At 36.2% G+C, this 19762-nt stretch overlaps 1 protein-coding gene across 3 annotated transcripts; it reads right to left on the bottom strand.

Annotated features, from left to right (window-relative positions):
- Positions 1 to 1404: 1404 nt before the first annotated feature.
- On the bottom strand, positions 1405 to 19046 carry LOC145770361 (synaptic vesicular amine transporter-like). 3 transcript variants are annotated; one of them, XM_082581984.1, is made up of 9 exons: positions 18949 to 19046; positions 9084 to 9443; positions 8617 to 8793; positions 7950 to 8086; positions 6908 to 7064; positions 4406 to 4553; positions 3524 to 3690; positions 2125 to 2261; positions 1405 to 1563 (listed from the first exon to the last, which is right to left on the bottom strand). In XM_082581984.1, the coding sequence occupies exons 2-9, from the start codon at positions 9400 to 9402 to the stop codon at positions 1480 to 1482; spliced, it is 1326 nt and encodes a 441-aa protein (XP_082438110.1). In that variant the 5' UTR covers positions 9403 to 9443; positions 18949 to 19046; the 3' UTR covers positions 1405 to 1479. The 3 variants fall into 3 exon arrangements, with proteins under 3 accessions (XP_082438110.1, XP_082438109.1, XP_082438111.1); XM_082581983.1 differs by lacking the exon at positions 18949 to 19046 and adding an exon at positions 10423 to 10572; XM_082581985.1 differs by lacking the exons at positions 2125 to 2261; positions 18949 to 19046 and adding an exon at positions 10423 to 10572.
- Positions 19047 to 19762: the final 716 nt, after the last annotated feature.

Raw genomic sequence — 19762 nt, 5'->3', positions numbered from 1 at the left:
ACGCAATTTAAACTTTTTAAATACCGCGCTTAAGTCAGGATACGATAAAAGAGGTTTAATGATTTTCGAAACCAATTTATACCGGTAACTAGTAGTAGTTAAGCACGGCCACCAAAGCGGATAAGAATAGCTAAAATGTTAATCAATTTATCAACATCACTTCAACATCTCTATTGCTGCAAACAATTTTGTTTTTTAGGGTAGAGAACTACATAGATAAGTGATTAATATTGTACGGTATAGGGTAACCCCAAAAAAAATGCCACCCATGAAAATGTCAATAAAATCAATAATGATTAACCAAATGCTTTTATATTTCAGAATTATGTAGAAGAATCATTGCCTGTAAAAATAAAAATAGAGCATTTTAGAAATGCCTTGGACAGTTGAAGAAAAGACTTTTGTGTAGAATCGTATTTTGAGACGAAATCGATGGTGACAGTGCAAGCACGATTCAAAAAAAAGTTTCGATGTCGTGATTGTCCGGACAAAAAACTCATGTACACCTGGATCCACAAGTTCCGAGCCCAAGGAACAATCTTAAACTTAAATGCCAAAAGTAACAGAGCTACCCATTCTGGTCGGCCTAAGAGTTTTCGATCCCAGATCAATATTGATGCTGTCAGGGATTCGGTTTCGAGAACCAACATTCAGTCACAATCAATACGGAGCGTTATCTAGAGGTTCTTAGAAAGTTTTGGACAGCCTTGGGTAGACGTAGAGGTGTTGTGAGGGATGAACAATGGTTAAAACAAGATGGAGCAACTCCCCATACTTCAAATGACTCATTGCAATGGCTGCGGGAACGCTTTGGTGATCGTCTCATCAGTAGGAGGTGTGATCCTGATTGGGCCTCAGACTCGCCGGACCTCACCCCCCCAGCTTTTTATCTGTGGGGTTATCTCAAAGATAATGTCTACAAGGACAATCCCCAGACTATCCCTGAACTGAAGACAGCAATCAGTGCCAAAATCAGGACAATTTCTAAAGGGGAATGTGCCAGAGAATTTGACAATTTTGCACGTCGCATCCAGGTGTGCTTGCAACGCAAAGGTAGACATTTAGAGCACATCCTTGAACGGCACTAAAACAAAGATGGTTTGTCAGAAATCATTGAAACTGGGTAGACATGTCAGGCAAAGCATGAACTTTATGTGTACCTAATATGGATGAAATATAAAAAAGAGTGTGCATTTTATTGATTTTTTCATGGGTGGCATTTTTTTTTTGGTCACCCTATAGCTTTATCTATTTTTAAGGGTAGAACTTTGTATGGTAGCCTGCCGTAAGCTAGCTTTACAGAAGTCAGATCTGTAGATGGCAGTCGGTCTTGAGTAGACCCATTGAGTAGTCTAGTCTTGAGCTGCTGTATGCACGATTAAACAAATGAGACAGCTAGTTGATTTGAATTTAATAAACAAATATAAAAATACGTCAGGCATATCTTTGTATGTAAAGAAGTAGTTGCAATCATTGGAGCTAAGGGGAATCCATCATGGTACCATTTCTGTCGCTGGCAAATACGTCGTCAGGTTCTCCATTGTTTGCTCGAGGTAGTATGGGCTGCAAGTGAAACAAAATGCTGTTTAAACAACGGCAACGGTTTGTTTTATAAAATCTGTTTGTTATGAAGCAATTATCTTTCTACTGATAGACTTTCTTTTAAAGCTGATGACAGTTTTCAAGAGTTACGGAAAGCAGGAACAACTCAATTCTGTGCCTTTGGTATGTTTTGATTGTAGGTATCATTAAAAATATATTTTGATATAGCCTACTTTAATTAAATTTATATTTTTACAACAAACAAACGCCATTACTTTCCTATTTCAAGATTTTTGCATATAGGTTCGTTGAAAAGCTGCAAGTTAAGGCTTCCACTCAATTGTGCTGACAAAATAATATGTTCTATGAAAAACTGGTGAAATTACTGCAATAATAAAAAAACATAGATGACAAAAAAACATGTTGTGTTCACAATGACATTTCAAATTTCAATTATTGTTATTATTATATATAAATGTAGCCTATTGTTTTTTGTTCTGCTTGTTTAGTTACTAATATGGACCTATTGCAAAGAAAATAATAATAATAAATAACCTAATAATAATAATTACAAAACCGTACAATTGTTTCTTCGGATGGTTGATAGGCTTTCTTCAATAAACACAAAAGAGGAGTATAGGAAACGGTTACTATAGCAACTATCCACATCATCCAACGAAATCCGATTCCCCTTGAAAGAGCCCCACCTGCCAGTGGCCCTGTAAGAAGTCAACGACCTCACTGCAGTTTGCATGTTTATTGTTTGCATAGCGTAGGAGAAAAACATGCAGGATTCATAAATTAAATTTAGAAATTGAATCGACCGTTGCGATGCAAAATTCTTTAGTTTTCTAACATTGCACGAAGGTTTCTGTTGTCATCATCTACTTTAAAAATCATTGTAAGTAAATATTTTGTCCAGGTTGACGGTGGACAGGCCATTAACCCACCATTGCGTAGCCGAGTGGTAAGAACGTCTGCGCGACGTTCGAAAGGACGTGGGTTCGACATCGCTCCAGAGTACGCGGCTGTGTCTCGGCGAAAGACACTTAAAAGCAAGCCAAAATAAGGAGAGCAGCTGACTCGAAGACTATATGTCACTTTTGCTGCTTCCTGTCGTCTGTTGTATCGCATCTGTGATCGCAGTGTACTGTATGTTATCGCAATGGGCGCAAATAAAAGCATGATTTTTATTATTATTGCTTTGGATAGGTTTGGGTTCGGATTTAGTCAGGTCATTTCAAAAACTACAAAAGTGTTACCCACTTATTATGTTTTTCCTTTGCAATGCATATTGTGAGCACTGCCCCTAAAATAGCGTAGCTGTTGTGAATAAAGACAAAAGGCAAGTTAAAATATTTTCATTGACATGTTACAGAATATGTAAAGAACGTTATAGCATATATGGATAGTCAGTTAATAATTTTGCAATGTGTTTAAGTGTGAATTAATTGATTATTTTGGTACCAATGATATAGTTAGGCGCCTAATTTATATTCTTTCTCAATAGTAGGCAGTAAATTATTCCCTTCACTTAATGTTTCCTTATGGTGATTTGTGTAGCCAACTGCTTATGTGGAAAATTTTAGCTCTATCTACTCATTTAAGCCCCAAATTTTTTCGTATTCACTTTAAGTTATCTATGTCAACAAACTTTTTTCTATTTTAGTTGATAAATTTTCAAGAAAACGCATGTAATTTTGTTTGGAAAAGAAAGGCAAGAACTGTCAAAATTTGCTCTAAGAACCGGTCGCCTCGGTTATGCGTCAATTCAAAGCCGATAACTTACTTACGATAAAGACAATAACCCCAACCCTAACTCTAACCATTACCCTAACCTATGGTAACCCATGGTGACCTCTAGTACCCTAACTCTAACCCTAACCTTAACCTTTCGTCTTTGAATTGTCGGCTTTGAATTGTCGGCTTTGAATTGTTGGCTTTGAATTGTCGTGCTACCGTTCGCCTCCTATGAGCATACCTACGATAAATGCAGCGCAGAACGATGTATCTGCTATCGCGTACACACTTCCATAGACGGGTTTGTGTCGCGTGTCAACTAAGTATCCCATGACTGGGAACATACTGGTGTCCACAATTCCAATTCCTCCACCGATAAATAGACCTGGAGCTATTAATTCTGGAAGACTGAAATTTTAAATTAACCAAAAAGTTAAAAAGCATCACAAACAAGAGTAAATAAAACACTAAAAAGGCAATAAATTAATTTATGTCTGCACGTCATATTAATTAAAATTGTGCAGTATAATTAATCTACCATATTGCCACTGTAGTAAGGTGAGAAAAATATGGTTCAGCTGAGAAAAATAAACTCTTCAGTCACGTTAGTAATATAACTCTTTAGTGACATGATAGCCTAGCCCTAAACTATCACCCGGTGATAGTTTAGCTTAGTTTGGCAAGATTGACTCCAATACCATACGTCATAGCACATGATTATAACTGAGCTGTGTTCCGAAAGCTAGTGCAAACCGCTACTACTAGGCTACAGCGAACCAGCACCATTCGGCTAAAACAAGTCGTTTCTATCTTCTATACATTTGTGAATTATCACAAGGTGTTTTGTCTTTGTCTGATCTAGCACTCTGAAGAAGTCAGTCGTGTCTGATTGACGAAACGTCGGAATAAATGCTAATTATTACCTGAAACGTCTTGTGATAGTTTATCTTAGTTTAAACCAGAAAAGCACATCATGTTATTGAACTAAAGACCTGACGTAAAGCCTCGTTCAATTTTTAAATTTACCTCTTTCTAAAATCGACCATTAATTGAACTGTAGTTCTGGAAAATCTGAACTTTAAAAGTGACATCTTTAAACGTTAAGTTCTTTTAACACATTTACCTTGTAGCGAAAGGCAATCCTATGCATCCAGCAGTGATAGATAACAGAGCAAACATGCATTGAAGCCAACGGGAATGGTGCTGGCAGAAAAAAGCCGACAAATTTGTCATTACCAAATAGGAAACACTGAACGGTAAAAATGCAATTCCTGAAATAGTATTGATTTTTGTATTAGCCCTTTAACAAGAGTCTACGAAATGGTCTAGCCTAGGGTAGCTACCCATTGCAAATGTGTTTACCTCTATATCAGCAATTAAAATAATTGCTAAAAGTTAAAACTTTGAAATAAAAAAACACCATTTAATTGTTAATTTTTTTGGTTGATTGAGGACATTTTTATCTTGGGACTGAGAAAGCTTCTTTGAAAGCTTATAGCCTAATCCTTAATCATTAAAGCTTTGCATACTGATAAAGGTTTTGAACCACTAACGCAGAGCAGGTCACCGAGTGTGAGAGAATGAAGTTTCAGCTTGTTGAAGTGTTGTTGTCTGTGGATAACTCCATCCATTAGATGTAGGTGAATGGAGAACAGTCCTTGAAGTGTGTAGTTTAAGTGCACACCTCTTAAGAAGTACGGCCATGCTGTTTCTTCCTTCACAATTGGTCGCTAAACCTAATAACGTATCGGGGCAGACTCTTCTACAAAAAGATGCTGAGTTGCCGACCCTTGAAACAGTAGCCTAAATACTTTGTAGCATGACATGTTAAAAAAATATTTTCACATTCTTGATGAATTCACCTCTACAGTCATTTTAAAACTATTTAAAGGTCAATTTCCGTTTATCGTAACTTTTTGTTTCTAATTTATTTTTTGTTAGTAATTTCAACTATTTAAGTTTAGCCCAAGATATAATTCCGTGCTAAACTGTTGCTTTGCACAATGCTTTTTTTATAAAACTTTATACATTGTTTCAACATTTAACCAAAGAAAAAATAACATCTAAAAGACGTTCATAAGTTACTTCATTGTGTTGTTAAAATATGAATGCAATATTTGAAAAAGATTTCTGTAGAAAAAAAGTCAACTGTCTCATGAGCACCATGTCTAAAAGCCGGTAGGTCGCAAATCAATATTTCCATTGAGTAAAATCAAACTTGGAAGTATAGTATGGTGGACAAGAAGATGTATCACGTCGTGAGTTCTATGAATTGACTGTTCAAATCCAAATAATTTTAACGTGTGCTAGTTTGCACTAAAGGTCCTTCTTCAACAGAGACCATAAATAATGTCTCCTTCTCTTCAAATTAACACGTACTTTAAAGGCTTTAAAAGGTATACGTTAATATCTTAAAATTGATTCAAGTATTTTTTTTCACAGTAAAATATTTGTTTTAGTTTTGCTTCATCGAAAGTTTACAAACGCTAAAAATACACAAAAGTTGCATCGACTTGACCTGGTGTGTTTGTAGGCTACATGTTATTGTAGGGTAGCTGCTATATCACTACGTGCAGTGAATCCAGTAGTAGTAGTATCAAATTAGGCTTTGGTAGTGTAGGCTACGAGTTATGTCCACACTTTCTTGCCTATTTCTAAAATAAAACTGTGTTGTGTTTTTTATAGGCCTAGCGCTGTATCCATCACAGACTTGCGTTGCTCTCAAGAGCTTTACAAAGCAGACAGTGTCAGTGCAACTGCGTTGGCCAAGGTACATTATTACCTTAAATCCATTCCTTTGCTGAATGCCAAGCAGAAGTAAGATGTGCGAAATTAAAAAAAGCTTTTGGTATGATCCGGCAGGGTATCGAACTCATGCCTACCGATGCAAACGCTGGCACTCTGACCCAGGCGTCGGTAACTTACAGTCAGCTGGCTTTGTCTGACCACCATACAAAATTCTCGGCTTTCAACTCTTTTAATAAATATTGTAGTAATTTGCTCATATGGCTTCGTTTGGTTTTGGCCAGCGGTTAGGAAAGTTTTTCGAGCCACTGTTCTATCCACTAAGCCACTGAGCAGTCACCTTGGGGGAGGGAGGCAGTCATCTTCACGCGGTCCCCCTTGTAAGTAGCACAAAAATGAGAAACGAAGGCTATCGAAACCGAACGTTGACCCGGAACGTTCAGAAAATTCCACATGGCCTCAACTGCAAACTGTTCCGCCTGCTCCCTGACAGGCATATGGTCCGCATGATCAAGGAGTTCGTTTACAACAAAAGCTTTACCCCCACTACCAGAAGTGGTAAACTAAGCAGGTTACGACGCCTTAAAAATGGCATCCATCAGGAATCTGTACTGGCTCTTCTTCTGTTTAACATCTACACCCACAACCTGCCAAATGCGGTATCCGAAAAGTACGCCTATGCCGATGACTTGGCCATTCTACACCTGTCAAACGATCATGCCGTAAAAATCTAGTTGGTTTCAAGGTGAGACTAAAAGCGGCTGGAATTGTATTGGGTCTTGAACAATACATTTCATAGTCCTTGCAAAGCTTTTGAACATTTAAAAACCACAAAGACATATTTGCCATGCGTGCTTTAAGTTATAAAATTTAAATTCACCTAATGCCCATTTTGGAGCGCACATTGTTTTTATCATCCAGATAGGCAAAGTGGCTTCTAAAGTTCCTATACATATGTTTCCCAACATGAGAGCTCCGGCCACAAGAAGTATGTAAGGGTCCATCAACAATCTGTACAGGGGTGTTCCTTCTTCTTCCTGGAAACCCATAATCGATATTTAATTATTGTTTACATTTTTGATTATTTTTAAGCAGCTTGCTTTGGCGACTGATGACAATTGGGAGGACCTTGGATTGGACCGACACCTACTGAAAGCACATGTCATTTTTTTTGGGAAATATTCAATGAATTGCTAAAGAATGAAAACAAAAGTTGGCTATGTCCACTTTGTAGCCTACCTATCTGCAACCTGCCAGGCTCAGCTTAAGCGTGGATAGAATGAAAAATAATTTGGTTGTCCTTGTCTGAAAGTCATTCTATGTTTTTGAAGAGAATAGAAACTTACAGATAATTTGCATTTACTGCAAAAACATCAGAATAGAAATAGAGATAACAATTAAAAAAACTGAAATACAAGGATATGCCTTTTCATAAAAGTTTACACTTGTGCAAAGTAAAAAAGATACTATAAAAAGTAGTCTAATACTGGACAGCAGACTTTGCATTATAAGTTTTATCGTCTGTGACAACATTAGTCTTACGTTAGAAAATACAAAAACTAATTTATCGAATGTTTAATTCAACATGACCTGATCGAGAGCAACATTTACACCAACGATTATTGATTTTATTACTAGATCTAATAAATGATGCATCATTTCCTGTGGTATCGATCAGGTACATGTGATTATAGAAAAGATGTAAAATGTAGTTTTTGAATAGCAAAGCAAATACTTCAATCACATAAATTGTGATATCTATTTATCGATTTTTTTCTAAAATTAATATAATTTTCTTGTTTGCTAGAAGGACAAATACGCAGTTCAAAACATTTCTCTAACCTAAATCTTGGTAGGCCTACAACTGTGAACCAAACGCTAAACACTGAGCATTTTAGAAAAATCAATATCTAAAGTCCTACTTTTGCCTTTTGCTCCACACGAATGTCACTTATAACAAGGAGACTCAAGGCCAGCAGAATAGCCAATGCTGCCAGAACAAGGAAAACGCTTTCCTTACCGGCCAGTTGGTAAACGACACTTCCAAAAACAGGGCCGGCTGAAAGAAACGGACACTTAGTCAATTAATATAAACATAAAAAGACGATTTTGTCAAGTGCTATAGGTTGTTTGAAAATAATCAGCATTGTCAATGTGTTAAATGCAAATGAAAGCCCGAGCAATAACTTGGCATTATCATGATGAAAAAACAAAATCTACGAACGTTTTCGGCTATGCATTTAGCCGTTATCAAACATCTTGACATTGTCTGTACATGGTTCAACAAAGCAACCTTTTCACCAAAACAGTATTGTAGTTTCAGTTTAATCTACTTAAGGTCAAAAATTAAATTGCAGACTAACACTGCTTATCATTACAATGTCGAAAAATACATCGATATAAGATGTCAAGATACGATATTTTCACTAGTAAAAATTTATCAATGAAAAATAACTGGTAAAATAATCCGGACAAGACTAGACTTGAACTAACAAGAAAATAGTAGTAGGTTGATGAATAAACCTCAACCACAACTCAAAACAGAGCACAGCAAATTGAGGTCACCAGCAAAGATCAATTAAAACCTACTTAGTACTCCCAAAGCTAGACCACTGATCGCAATCCCAAGAGCCCTTCCTCGTTTTTCATCGTCATCATAACGGGAAGCCAGCATTCCCATTCCGGCCGTGGATGCACAGGCGGACCCGATCCCTTGCATGGCTCTAGCCAACAATATGACTGGGTAGGATCTTCCAAACGAAAAAACTAAAATTAGATTGAAGCAAGGTTGTTAATACCGGTTTGTTTCTGTTGTTGAAAGGCAGTTTTAATGGAACAACGTTGCAACTATATCAATGGAAATAAGCATTACTGTACACAAAGTTTGTGTGAAAAGCTGCCACTTTTGTCCTTTGTAGTCAATTTCTGATCAGAAATAAAAAATATTTTGAAGTAACTTCTGAAACGGTTTGAAGTGCTTGGACCATAGTGTAAAGAAGCTAGCCCTAATGAAACGACACTATTTTATCAAAATAAATCAAAAATTCGCTTCTTACTTGTTGCAGATACACACATCACAATATATCCAGCAAGCATCGGTACGTTGTATCCGATCTTATCCGAAAGGGGCCCAACAGCACTGTTTGCCACTACTTGAACTATCGGCTTGGAAGCAAAGAGTATTCCTATATACAAATTTTCTTCGGATAAAAAAGCATTTTCTTCGCTGATATTGCAGTTAGTGGTACTTTGTTTTATTTCGGACTGATTTGTAGATTGCGTTGTAGCTGTAATAATTTCCGTAAAATTTTCTTCCGTGTACTGTAAGTTTGTTGAGGAAAACATTGTCTCTGTAGTAGTTTCGAGCATTTCCATTTCTTGATGCTTTTTGAAAAAGAATTCTGGTAAAATTGGAACTGCAAAAGAAAGGAATTAAAAATACCAGGGGTTTCTTACAATGTCTATGACACTATCAATGACACTCGAAGACCTTGGGGGCTGCCAGCTATCGCCTATCAGCACTGCAGTAGAAGCATGTACATTAGCATTCTCTGGTGGCATGAGGCAAATTCTCACAAAACAACGTAATGGTAGTTAGCATTGCAGTGAGATGGTCCAAAGAAAAAGATATTTCAAAATATTTCGTTTTTGAGCAAATTTTCTGTTTTCGGTTTGTGTTTCGAAAGAAATCCACTTGGTTGCGTTTTGAAATCAATTTGTAATGGACATAAATAATATGGATTTAACCATTTTTGGCTTAGGCTATAGCTATGACTTAGCTTAGGCTATGCCTATGACAAATTAGTAGGAATACTGTTTCGAAATATTTCGTTTTCACGCAATTTTTTGTCGATTAACCTATCGGTGATAAAGTTACCAAGCAAGTAGCAACTTTTTCCTGTGCCACCTTTTACTTTAAATGAATTTACATTTATCACATAGTCCTGTTTGGGGTAGTTTATTTCTTTAAATTGAAGGACGAAAAGAATGTTCCACACAGCTGAATTTGTTGAATTAAAAAATGTTTCACAATTACCTTCTTAAAGTTTCAATCAATACACGAGATACAGCATGCTGCTGTATTCGAAGTGATGGCGTAGGCTATACTACTAAGAGTTGTAATAACATAAATGCAAAAGTACCCAATTAATTGTTTTTGCTTTCTGACGAAACAAAACTAATAAAAAGTGTTGATGAAACATTTTGCTTATTCATCAGTGTATTTCATGGAAAGAGCCTTTTAGCTTGCTTGCAAACAAGACTTTGCTTTTTTTGAGAAGAGCTTTCTGAACGATAAAAAATAAGATTTTTGGTTGTTGCAAAAGTCTTCTAGTCTCCTGCTGAGAAAGCCTGTGCTACAGTAAACAAAGTACAGTAAAAGTCAATTTTACTTACCTACGGCTGTGAGTAGAACACTGTCCACCATTAGAGTTGCGTACACCAATCCAACCATGATACCATTCGAATGACGCAGTGTATTCCATTTCTCTTTGATCTTTGTAAAAAAACTCATTCTTGCAGTAAGCCTACCGTACGTTTTAAGGAAGGGACTAAACAGAAAACGACCTACTGCTGAACAATTGCCAGAAGAAAAAAAATTGTGCAACATTTTCTCCTTGGAGGCTGAAGCTTAGCGCGGTCGAATTTTCTTTCAACTGACTTTAAACAAACATTAAAACATGTAGCCTAGTGGATTGACGATTTACTTCTTTGCCTTCCTTCTGGTTGCACAGCTATCTAGTATGAGAATGTTTTACCTTTTTTAACATAACTTTTAATGTAACTTGTTTGTTTAAGGAGGACCACCCTTTGTGGTAACCTCATTACAGTAATAAAGTGTTTATGTCATGTAAGCTGCACAAGCGCAAGGGTTTGCAATAACACAGACTTGGACAACTACAGTAGATAAATAATTCTAGTTGTCTAATTCGATAAATTAGAGCGAAACGTCGATAATTCTAATTCTAATATAATTCGGTAAAAACTTGTTTGTTCTAATTGTAGTTCTTATCCAATCTCCAGTTTTGCTAAAAAAAATTAGTTTGTCAAACAGTATTTTTTGGAAAATGGAAGAATATTACGCTCTTATCAAAGTTATACAAAAAAATGCAATAAAACGATCAAGATCAAAGTGTCATTCCATCCCTTGACCAGCAAAGTCATGAAAAATTCGATTTATTCATCAATTCACTGACGTTACAATGTATATTATGACGTAAGTGGTTTTGGCTCTGTGATAGTGGAATGACACTTTGACCCCGAGTTGCCACATTGGCGTTTTTATCCAACGAAAAAAAGATATGTGACAATTGCGTCCAACTAATTCTAATCTAGTTTAAATTCTACTCTAATTTGTAAAAACTTGGGTAGCTCTAATTCTAATCTAATTTCGAAAGACTACAAAAATTCTAGTTGTCCAAGTCTGCAATAACAAGGATTCGGACCGACACGGTGAGGCATTTGTTATACTGGCCACATAAGTTCATAACAACACACTTGACATTTTCATAAACATTTCAAGTACAGTGGTGTTGATTGATCAGTATTTGGTTCCCGACGTTTTATTTCTTTTTTGTTGTTAATCAGTCGTTCTTGATTGCTTGTAGATGAAAATAAGACATGTTTAAAACCGTTCTACAGAACAGTAGCCAATCCAGTAGCCAATTTTTATAAATTCTATTTTTTTGTATTTGCACGGCAAAGGCTTCCTGCTTTTCTTTTTGTTGAGATATTTTTTTGTAACTTGTTGAAGTAAGTATCGGTAGGTCAATTGCGATTTTACAACAAGATTTACCGGCATGGAATATATCCTCTATTCATCTAGGCAGTGGTTCTTAACCAGGGTTCGATCGAACCCCTGGGGTTCGACGAAGCGGTTTCAGGGGTTCGGCGCGAACGTCCTCTGAAACATTACCACACGTCCTACGGAATGGTATATCAGCAAATATTTTTGGAAAGTATTGTCCAGCCGAAACTTAACTGCGGCTTACGTGATGGTTAATAAACATCTGTGTGTTTGACGCGTGATGTAATGGTGCCATCTGCATGTAACACAGAATGCAAAAATATATACTATATTATTACGTAACATTGTAAAAACGATCGGTAAGAAAAACTTGATTTTCTCAAAACATGAATTTCCTCACGTTTGTTTTTTGCATGTTAGTTCTATTTTCAATTTTTTAGGAAATTCTTTTTTGTAAGGAAATCGAAGAAAACATTTTAGCCTACGCCTACTTTACTGTATTTGCACTTTTTTGTAGGCAGGTTTGCTTAAGGCTTTGTATTGATTGGCGGTAGTGTTCAGTAGTCAGCCATCAGTCAGTATCGGACCGGTAGGCCTACATTTTCTTTCTTCACTGTATTAAGACACAGATACTTATGCTAGAAAAAAGAAAGGCTCATGATTGCCACACCTTTTTAAATGTAACCTTTTTTGATGTAACATATTTAATAACAAAGAATGATAAAAGTAAGCACGAAGACAGGTGCCAACAAATTGAAAGTTATCCTCTTATTACAAAAGTTGCCCTTGAAGTTCTCATGCCATTCGTAACTATTTATTTATCCGAGCATGCGTTTTCTATTCGTGTGGATGTTAAAACAGAAAAACGAAACCGGCTTGCATACGAAAGTGACATGAGAATTGCTGTTTCCGAGACACATAGCCTCGAATCTCACTATTGGTCTCAGAAAAACAACAACAAAAGTCTTATTAATATAGTAATGCTACTACTAGATTCTTGTTTTTGTGATTAGGCGAAAATTTGGGGTTCAACGAAAGCTTGCAGATTAGCGTAAGGGTTCGGCAGGTTAGTAAAGGTGAACCACTGAATTCTAGTGAGTGTAGTTTATTAGGATGATATTTCCAACAGTTTGTTTGCTTTGCTGAAAATGAGTGTATTGCGCACACAATCACTACTATTCATCGTCATAGGAATAACAAGCGATGCATAACCAGATGATTCGTTCATAAATCTTGCCAGCGTTTCAACTATAACACTGGACTACGCAAAGAACCATATCCAACATAGACTATTTTTTTTATTGCAACAAAACTTGGCCGTAAGTGCTTATCGTAAAAACTGTCAAAAGTTGTTCAACCTGTTCAGTTCAGTTTGTTTTTATTTTTGACCATCACAACCAAATATGCTTAACAAAGCAGAGGTCAATAAAAGTGTTGAAGCGATAAAACGCGGACGTTATAACGTGCATGATAGGCCTACCAAAGGACAATCAGTTTACAACATGGCACGGGCGCAACACCTCCAACTCACAATCACATCTTTCAGCTTGCATTCGGTCTTCGGAATTCACTGCAGCACTAGAACTGAAACTAGTCGTCTAGCCTATTCGTCTGCACTTTGGCACTGCTGCGCCGTATCACTTAAGTTCTATTGACAGGTTCACACTGCCGCAAGCTCAGTGACCAATCTGTGAAGGCTATTCACGCATGAGGATGAGTATTTCTACAAATTAGATTGATTTTTGGGTTGCCAGCTGGTTGGCGAAGGCCAGTGATCATTCAATCGATAGCTTGTACAAACAATGGGCGATCGTCAAACAAAAGCCCATCTTTTCTTACAAGATAAATGCAAAGTCCCATTTTTGGTGAAAAACCTTTTTTCGGTAAAAATTCTTCATGGAAAATCTCACTCGGTAAATATTCCCCACAATGAACCACTGACGCAAGCAGGCCATTGAATTTGACGGAGTGAAGTTTCCGATCGTTGAAGTGGTGTTGGTTGTGAAATTACTCCATCTACTAGGTGTCGCTGAATGGAAAGGTTGTCCTTGTAATGCGTTGTTCAAGCACACGTTGCGGTTTCTTTGCGCAAAAAGTCCGGCGGTTGACCACACGGGCGGATCCACCAAGTAGCTTGGGAGGAGGGGCAATTTTAAAAAAGCACGATAATGCACAGGTCTAGAACTCTAGATTCATCCGACCTTACTTATACACCGTGAAATAAGTTACTTTCTTGTGTTTTAAAAGGGGACGATCGCCCCTTCCTGGATTCGTCACTGGTTGACTACTGAGCTATTGGAGCAAACAGCTTATCATTCTTCACTTTATTTTCAGCCTTTCATCTTATTACAAATTGAGCTTACGGGTTCGCAAAATGTCAAAAACATTATTTTTTGGGAAACGAAATATTCAATGTCGTCACATGGGGCTCTTAAATAAAGAAATTGCAATTTTTTTTCTACAGAAAGCTAATTAACCTTTGATGAACGTACAGAGCAGAGACGGGCATGATCTTGACCTTCAAGATCACAAGTGATCTTGAAGATCAAGATTGTGATCCTGATCTTCTAGATCACTTTAGTTTGGTGGTCTTGATCTTAAAGAACGATAAGATCAAGATCACTAAAATTGAAGTTTAGTTAGTAGATAGAGGCATTTTGTTAGAACTTGTATTGTACAAAGTAATTAGTGGCAATTACTAACATTAAGCTACCGTTATCATAATACGTGTCCAAGTAAAGTTGATTTGAAGTTGCAATCTAATTGGTTAGTGTTGCTATTTAAAATTTTAAAAAGATTTCTGTGTTGGTCATACTAGTAATTAAATCAACTTCCGAATATACTTTATGTTGACGTATGATAAAAAAAATCATTTAACTTGGTTCACAATTATGCTTTATAAATTCTAAAAAAATGTTTGCTTTCTTTGACCCAATTTTAGATGTTTAAAAAGTTTGGAATGGTGGTGCTAAAAAACCTAGACTCTGTAGCCAACTTTAGTTTTGGATTGGCTGGTTTTGAATCTTTATCCTCGGACTGACAAAGCCTCTGATAAGCTATTCCTGATAATTTCGCATACTTGTATTGGCTTTTGAAGCAGGCCAGGGCCAACTTCGACAATCACCAAAACTGGAGATCTTGCCCATCTCTGCTTATACGTGTGGTGTACTCTTCAAAGAAACAGTTGTTAGTCCCCTGTGAAAACCTCAAATGCATCATAGTTTCTGTTACTTCTATATTTGCTGATTAACTAGCTTTGCATTTGTTTTCTGGATCAAAAACACTTTCTACTCGCAACCCATTTGGGTTGTGGAGTAATGATGCCTCATTACCGCTCATGCTTCAATTGAGTAGCGAACTGATACGTTCCGCTGGTTTACAGCATGCTATGTTTTCATTGCTTTAAAGTTTCAGACGTTGTATCAATGTAAAAACAGGTTTGTTGGCTGGGTTGTAAGAACGCAATGAAGTAGGCAGACTTCCGTTGCAAGTTCCATCTCACGTTAAGTGAACTAATTTTTTTTCAAAACGTGAAGCTCTGTGACTTCGCATTTCTTGTTTGTGTAAATTTGAATAGCGTAATTCTATGTAAAAGAGCACCGAGTGTATTTAATTCATTTTACTTCAATAAGTTGTTTGGTTGAATATTGAAAAGTTTACATACTGTATGTTCATCAAAATTATTTTCTTTTCTAGGCAACGTTCATCTGATTTTGTCCAGTGTTATTTTAATGTGCTATAGGCTAATTCTTATAATATTGCTATAGGCTAAAGAGTTTTTACATACATAAGAAAAGTTTTGCCATAAAGTTATTTTTTTTTATGATTCAAGAAACATAATTCCTGATATGAAATATATGTTTAATTTATTTTTGCTTTTTCTACTCAGCAAAGATAAATTTGTTAATAATATTTAATAGAACCTTTTTTTTCGGTTTTATTGAGCTTGATTAAGGCAGGCAGTGCATGCTTTGCATTCGCGGAGAATACTCTACTGCGTTGGGTTTCTTGAATAAGGAACAGAGCTATGCCGAAAACAATTGAATTTAGTTTATTGATATTGTATTGTTTGAATTCAAATAATGTTATTCAATCCCACAAACTCCACGTCAATTATTATCTGTCTGTGATATTGCAAAATTACTTTTCTCCTAAACTTATGGCACGAAAACAAACTGTCGAACTTCGATAGGCTTAGGATACATTCACAAAAGCAATACGCATCAATCACGATACTGTTTAAGAAACCGAATTAATTTACCACCAAGGAATGTAGGCTACTTTGCGTTCAAGGGTGGATCCAGCCAGTAGTCCTTGAGAGGAGGGGCGATTATAGCAAACACAATGATGTGTAGGACTGCATTATTCCTGCCTTGTAAAAACACTGCAATTAAAGTTACTTTTTTTGTGTTTTTGAGAAAAGGAAGGAGGGGCCTCTCCTGGATCCCCTACTATTTTTGTTAAAAAATGTTGCTCTAAGATATTTTATTTCTCGTGGACACATGGTGCCTCAAGCAAAATAATTTTTGACACATTGGTGTTTGTTGAAGGGCCAAGTCTACTTTTTTTTGTAACAAGTACATTTACGTACCTCTCTTAAACCGTTTCACGGATCCCATCAATTTAATATCAGATTCAATATGCAACCTTGTCATTTTTATGAGTAAATTAAGATGAAGCTCCTGTAATTTCTAGCTTTTCAAGAAATTCAAAAGTGTTGCAACCATGCCAAACTTATTTTATTCTCGAGCACCCGTTCGCGTTTTGTCGCTTCTACCTGTTTTAAGAAGACTCATGTAGCACTGAAGATGAGAACAGTTTAGTTTTCGAAACTCCTGCTGAACATGAGTTTAATATGTGCGTTTTGGGATTTTTATTTTTGATCAGATTGACACCTCTTATTTATTGCAAGCATTAGGCTATGTTTCGCTGTAATGGTTGGAAATAAGTTACAAAGTAACGCCGAACTGAAATGTCAAATGTTTAATAATTGCGACAAACAGTTCTTTCTTCAACTTTCTACTTGTATCCGTTGGGTGACTGTTGGTAGGCTACTCTTCCGCTTTAGCTGTCTTCCCATCGACTTACACTTCCAGTTAGGCTATAGCCTACAAAATTGACTTAGCACAACTAAATTTGTTGCTGGGCCAAACATCACTAAAACATGTTTTTCCAAAGAGTCGTTGTCGATCTCTTTGCCAATCAATCACCTACTTTTGAGTTATAAGCTAATTCATATCTTAGTCGTTCCACCACATACCAACTATTCCCTGTACATAATTGTACCATAAACTAATCTTATTCAATCACACTTGTCATGAAATTCTAACATTTTAAGTGTGTCATGGCCATTTTATCCAAAAATAGAATTTGTGCTTTATTTACTGACATATTTATCAGCAGAAGACTCACGACGCCCATGACAAAGCAGGTTCTAGATTTTGCGTTGGTGCTAAAAACAGACCTTCACCATTCTCCATCAAAGCCCATGCACGTTTTAAAACTGACAAAGCTCACCCTCTTTTCCCCAATTCAAAGACATGCTAGCTGAACCTATCTAATATAATCTTAATAATAACCTGCAGTATTTTTGTTTTCGTCAAAGGAAAAATTTCAGACAGGAAACTCCAACGTGCGCTATTCATCAATGGGAGTTAGTAATTATAAACAGACAATTTGTCTTTTTATGATTTCAAAAAGTAACCTGTCTACCCAAATTGTATTAGTTAGTAATTAGTAGGCCGAATAGCCGAGCTATTCACATCAATCAGCTACCATCCTAGTACAGTAGGCTACGTAGGAATTTCCAACCAGAAAGCAAGCATTTAAAATAAGATTTATTCTCACACCAAATATTTTGGAAAATATTATAAATAAAAGGATTGTGAAAATTAGACTTTGATACTATTAAATTAAACATTAAACACTATTATCGGCAAGTTTAGCAATTTTTTACGACTTTAGACATTCATGAGTTTTTGTCATCGTCCAATCGTTCTCTCGGAGACTTAGTTTTACTTGTGACTTTACTCAAATAACCAAAGATTGCTTAAGCTCCAAAGCAAAATCACACAAGCTGCCAGCAACAGCAGCACAATCGGGAAAACAGTGTATTTATTTAGGATGCAATAATAACTCCAAAATTTTTAGCAAAATCACACATTAGCTGCAGCATCTATTATAAAAGCTAAGATGAAAGGATTCGATTTCTGACTTTCCATCTAAAACCAAATGAGATTTTGCTCAAGACAGTTATTGTTCACCAATTTTAAAACATTCTGGTATAAAGGGGAAATAAGTTCATTATGATGTTTGCTTTTAGAGTTCCAAGTGTAACCATCATGCGTTGTCGGTAGTTTACGGTATACTGCTTCAAGTAATATTTCAACGGATGCATGAAAACTCTTGTTTTAATTTCTAGTATTTGTCGGAAATCACAAAATTCAGTCCTTTTTTCACCAAACCACAGCATGTCAAGATGAAGTCCTATCCTTTATTGAGGTCCTCTTGTAGCAATGTGATAATTTAAAAAAAAGAGTTTGAAAGTGAATGTAACATAGAAAACTACCGTTTACTGTCGTGTAAGCGGAAAAAACTTTTTCTCTCAACATTGAGAAAATTCCAAGTCTGACTTAGAAGTATTCTAACTAGTCAGACTTGGAATTTTCTCAATGTTGAGAGAAAAAGTTTTCTCCGCTCACACAGCAGTAAACGGTAGTTTTCTTATATCAAATATTTAACATTTGTTCTGGAATCTAGGTTACTTAACTAGTGTCATCTTCGCTGTGACGTCAGGCGGCTAAAAACAGCCGATCTGCAGTGGCACGTAGTTGGTCACGCGCTTGGCTTCAAAATTAATACTAGAGGTTAAATATTTTTCTGCTATAGAAAATACAACGTTCAAAGGTTCATCCCCCATCAGATCTCTTACTTAACCCGGGTTCCTTTGAGGCGAGGTTTTCCTTCATTTATTCCGTCTTGCAATATTGTTTAGAAAAATAGTGAAACAATTCATAAATGTTTTTTCATTGTTCCGGTGTTGGACGACTAAAGTTTGCTACGTCATTCTGTACGTCATTCTACCTATAGGCCTACTTGAAAGGAAAGTTCACAACAAAATATTTTCAAGTTCAAAAATAAATTTAAAATTATTTTAAGAAAAACTATTGACTTACTTTTTAAGCTGTTCAGCAACTATGAGCTTGGATCTCTTCTTCAAGACTCCAAAGTTGAGGCTTCTTCTCTCCTGTATGATTACGGATGTGGATTCTGAGATGCACATTTGATCTGCAGTTAACTCCACATCTATTCCACAAACAAACGCGTGCTTTACTCTTTGTCGTTTCAATATGAGTGTTTTTAATATGATCCAAAAAAGCAGAAAAACGGTTGAAGAGTCTTCCGCATGGTTTTCCGTACAATCCTTTTGGTCTCCATAGGCATTGAAACGGGCGTTGTGAAGTAGACATTGCTGAGAAAAAGTTTTATGCTTAAGAAAACAAACGCTAAACAAACATTATAAAACTTAAAACTTTTAGTTTATTTGTAATCAAGGTAGGCTACAAATAACAAACTAAGCGATGTTCTGTGAAAGTGGGATATCTTTTTTTTAAAAGAAATTTGTCTGTTTACTATTATTAGCCAGCATAAAAAAATTACTTGTAATACTACCAGGCATTAACACTATTCCTGCCTTCATTGCCTTGCGCAAGTAAGATCTACTAATGCTCTCCCTGTTGCAAATAATCACTGAATGATTTATCGTTAGCAGTCCCAATGCTGAAAGGCTTTGAATCGACGAAAAAAGTTTTTTGTTTTCCAATTGTATTTATTTAGTCTAAATTGCTGATTCTTCATAGCAGATTAAAAGAAGTTTTTTGAACAATTGTATAGGTGAAGTGTAATTACTGAAAAGACAAGGGTGCTTGCTTTGACACCTTCAATAAGAATTTGAATGCTTTGAAATTTGAATAAACAATAACGGATTTT

The sequence above is a fragment of the Aplidium turbinatum genome, chromosome 5, assembly GCF_918807975.1.
Source record: "Aplidium turbinatum chromosome 5, kaAplTurb1.1, whole genome shotgun sequence".
NCBI classification, from domain to species: domain Eukaryota; kingdom Metazoa; phylum Chordata; class Ascidiacea; order Aplousobranchia; family Polyclinidae; genus Aplidium; species Aplidium turbinatum.
The sequence above is the reverse complement of the archived record's forward strand: the minus strand, read 5'-3'. Positions and strand labels throughout refer to the sequence as shown.